This window comes from Antrostomus carolinensis, unplaced genomic scaffold, assembly GCF_000700745.2.
Source record: "Antrostomus carolinensis isolate BGI_N321 unplaced genomic scaffold, ASM70074v2 scaffold15119, whole genome shotgun sequence".
NCBI lineage: Eukaryota > Metazoa > Chordata > Aves > Caprimulgiformes > Caprimulgidae > Antrostomus > Antrostomus carolinensis.
The window spans coordinates 5,228-9,081 of record NW_010338060.1 but is presented as its reverse complement, the minus strand read 5'-3'; the positions used below and the strand labels follow the sequence as shown (position 1 = coordinate 9,081).

The 3,854-nt window shown below is 50.7% G+C and overlaps 1 protein-coding gene across 1 annotated transcript in view; it reads right to left on the bottom strand.

Annotated features, from left to right (window-relative positions):
* LOC104530712 (transcription activator BRG1) overlaps positions 1 to 3,854 on the bottom strand; it is a 7,927-nt gene that overhangs the window by 169 nt on the left and 3,904 nt on the right. Inside the window, exons 6-12 of the mRNA XM_010175392.1 lie at positions 3,552 to 3,821; positions 2,473 to 2,599; positions 2,150 to 2,323; positions 1,337 to 1,510; positions 1,053 to 1,220; positions 909 to 959; positions 378 to 399 (exon numbers count right to left, since the gene is read on the bottom strand). Coding sequence (XP_010173694.1) covers positions 378 to 399; positions 909 to 959; positions 1,053 to 1,220; positions 1,337 to 1,510; positions 2,150 to 2,323; positions 2,473 to 2,599; positions 3,552 to 3,821 — 986 coding nt within the window. The remainder of the gene's footprint in view (positions 1 to 377; positions 400 to 908; positions 960 to 1,052; positions 1,221 to 1,336; positions 1,511 to 2,149; positions 2,324 to 2,472; positions 2,600 to 3,551; positions 3,822 to 3,854) is intronic.

Below are 3,854 nucleotides of genomic sequence, written 5' to 3'. Positions count from 1 at the left end.
AGGAATCAAAACCAAGCTGTGAGTCAGTATTGGGATTTTTCTGCCTCAAAACACAACTTGAATTTATATCAATATGTACTGCTTCGACCAAACCCACCCCAGGATCATCTCAAGAATGAAATGGCCAATGGCTTGAAGTAAATACCGTAGCACCAGAGGAGAGGGAAAGCTCGAAAGCTGATGAGATTTGATGTTTTGGTTTGAAAAAAATCAATGTAGAATTCAAAATTCAATTAAGAAATCTTTTCGTGGCATCTTCAGATGCCAAACCTCATCCACACCAGAACCACTCATTTAAAATATCAGTGAAAAGCTCATCTGCTTCACAATGGGGTCTAGAGAAAACTGTTCACGTTGGTGATGGGCAGGGAGATCTGTCTTCCCATCCTGGTCTAAATTCTATGTTACACTGTCTCAGTTTAGCAGCCCACGGTGTTAGATCATGGAATGGTTTGGGTTGGGAGGGACCTTAAAGCTCATCCAGTCCCACCCCCCCTGCCAGCAGCAGGGACACCTTCCACTAGACCAGGTTGCTCAAAGCCTCATCCAGCCTGGCCTTGAACACTTCCAGGGAGGAGCATCTACAACTTCCTTGGGCAACCTGTGCCAGTGTCTGACCACCCTCCCAGTGAAGAACTTCTTCCTAATATCTCATCTAAACCTCCCCTCTTTCAGCTTAAACCCATTTCCCCTTGTTTTGTCATTAACTGCCCTTAGGAAAAGTCCCTCCCCAGCTTTCTTGTAGCCCCTTCAGGTACTGGGAGGCCACTATAAGATCTCCCTGGAGCCTTCTCTTCTCATCATTGCTGTTGGCTGGGCAGCAGGGAGGCGGTAAGGGGCCTTTCCAGCACGTGGTTGACGTTTCCTACCCTACTTGGCACAGCCTGAAAGAAGATTATTGAGCTTACTTCACCATCTGGTCCGATGGCCGGAGTCTGCCCTTCCGCGTTCTCCGCCTTCTGGAAGAGGAGGAAGATGGTTGATCAGCACCAAAGGAAACGACCAAGACGCTCGTTATTCCAGCTCCCCGCCAAGCTTTGCTTTCAACTCACCTTCTTTTTCTTCTTCTTCTTCTTCTCCTTGGCCACTTGAGCAGCTTTGTGCTGCCGCACCAGCTCCGTCAGGTTGGCGACGTACTCATCCGTCTGCTGCAGCAAGTAGGCCAAGCGCTTGTCCTTCTTCTGATCGATGAGTTTGCGGTAGCCTTCCTCATCCTCAGCCTATAGAAAGGAGGATCATTAACACTCTGCTAAACGAGACGAGCCCACGGTGCCCACCCAACATGTCACAGCTCATCAGGCAGGTGCAATACGTCCTCCCAGGTCCAAAGCCCTACCATCAAACGGCGCATCCGCTCCTTCTCGATCCTCTCGTTTTCTTTCTTCTGCTCACGCTCCGTGTTGGCGTGGTAAGTGGCCACCGCCTTGGTCAGCTTCTGGATTTTACCCGTGACTGAGCGATGGTATTCCTTGAAATCTTTAGCGTGTTGGAGGATGCTGTTGAGGTATTCCTGTGGGGGAAGAGGAATGGGGGTCAGGAGTCATGTGGGGCCGACAAGAAAACTGGGGAAGGACTTTTCCTAAGGGCAGTTAATGACAAAACAAGGGGAAATGGGTTTAAGCTGAAAGAGGGGAGGTTTAGATGAGATATTAGGAAGAAGTTCTTCACTGGGAGGGTGGTCAGACAGTGTCCCAGGTTGCCCAGGGAAGCTGTGGCTGCTCCTCCCTGGAAGTGTTGAAGGCCAGGTTGGATGAGGCTTTGAGCAACCTGGTCTAGTGGAAGGTGTCCCTGCTGCTGGCAGGGGGGTTGGGACTGGATGAGCTTTAAGGTCCCTTCCAACCCAAACCAGTCTGGGATTCTATGGTTAGGTGTTCTGCTGAGTTAATACATCTAAAGTCATCAAATCAGTGAGTTTAGCTCCTCTTATATTTAATAGAATAAAATATTTTGCTTGGAAGGGATCTACAACCATTGTCTCACCCAAAAAACAACTGTCCCGTCCCAACAACGATCATCCCATCCCGACAACAATCGTTCCTAATCCCCTAAATTAAAGGAATTCCCTAAAAAAAGCCCATCCCTGCAAACTCCAGCTGCCCAATTCCTCCGACGCCCCGAAAAAGGGTACACACAGGATGTCACAGCTGACCTGGTGCTTCTGCCTGCGTTTCCTTTCTTGCTCAATCTTCTGCTGCTTCTCCAGCTTCTCGGTGATGCGAGCCTCGCGCAGGGACTGCCGCTTGCTGCGCTTGTAGGCTTTGGCGTTGAGGGCGGTTTCCAAAGCCGTGTCTCGCCTCATGCACACCACAACTTCCTGACGTAGCTTTGGGAGAGATTCAGATTAAAAAAATGGGAATTAATTTCATGGGAGATGCTGGAAAGTATCAGAATTGGGTGAGTTTTGTGTCACCTGCAGCTCCTCAATGCAATGAGATGGTAAAGCAGATGGTTTTGTTGAGAGAGAGAGTTTACCTGTCGCTGGAAATTCAGCAGCCGCAGCGCTTTCAGTTCAATGGTAGCTTTGGTTCTCAGGTCACCAGCCAGGGAGCCAGGCAGGTTTTCCAGCTCTTGGATTCTGTGAGCAATGCGAGCTTGCAGCCTGTGAAGGAAGGAGATGGGATTTTATGGCAGGCAGGGATCAATGCAATGAATTTATTTTTGTCTTTTAAGTCTTCGTTGGGGCTGTTCAGCCTGGAGAAGAGAAGGCTCCGGGGAGACCTTCTAGTGGCCTCCCAGTACCTGAAGGGGCTACAAGAAAGCTGGGGAGGGACTTTTCATAAGGGCAGTTAATGACAAGACAAGGGGAAATAGGTTTAAGCTGAAAGAGGGGAGGTTTAGATGAGATATTAGGAAGAAGTTCTTCACTGGGAGGGTGGTCAGACACTGGAACAGGTTGCCCAGAGAAGCTGTGGCTGCCCCCTCCCTGGAAGTGTTCAAGGCCAGGCTGGATGAGGCTTTGAGCAACCTGGTCTAGTGGAAGGTGTCCCTGCTGCTGGCAGGGGTGTTGGGACTGGATGAGCTTTAAGGTCCCTTCCAACCCAAACCAATCTATGAGTCTATGACTTAGAGACAGGACTTGAAGGACCACTAACAAAATTTGGTGATGACACCAAATTGGGAGGAGCTGTGGACACTCTCAAGGGCAAAGAGGCTCTGCAGAGATCTAGAGAAATTAAGAGAGCTGGGCAATCACCAACTGTATGAATTTTAATAAGGGCAAGTGCCAGATTTTGGGACACAGCAACCCTGGAGATACACACAGACTGGGGAACAAGAGGCTGGAGAGCCTCTATTGCGAGCTGGTCGAGGGAGGTGATTGTCCTGCTCTGCTCTGCACTGGGGCGGCCTCACCTCGAGTACTGGGTGCAGTTTTGGGCACCACAGGATAAAAAGGATCTAAAGGACAAGATAAAAAGGATCTGGACACCAGAGAGTGTCCAGAGGAGGCCACAAAAGAGAGAAACCAGGATGGGGAATTGTTAGGAGGACAAAGGTAGTGGTGGCACGAGGAAGGTGAAGCGTGAGGCCCCGCAGCGTGGTGCAGCCCCTACCTGTACTCCCTCTCCTGCAGGATTTCCACCGGATCGAGTCCTCGGGGTTTCTGGATGGGTGTGATCCGGTTCTGCTTCTGGTGGAGCTGCACCATAGGGGCTGGTTGGGCCGGTTGACCAGGAGATTGAGTCTGAGGTGGCATGACGGGCGACGCGGCGGGAGGCACGGCCGGTGGGGCTGGCGAGGGCCGGCCGGTGGGCTGGGGAGGAATCAGTTTCTGAGGTGTGCTAGTGGGGGCTGCAGCATTTGCCATTGGTCCTGCAGGAAAAAAAAAGGAATGTGATGTTGTCAAGAAAGTATCA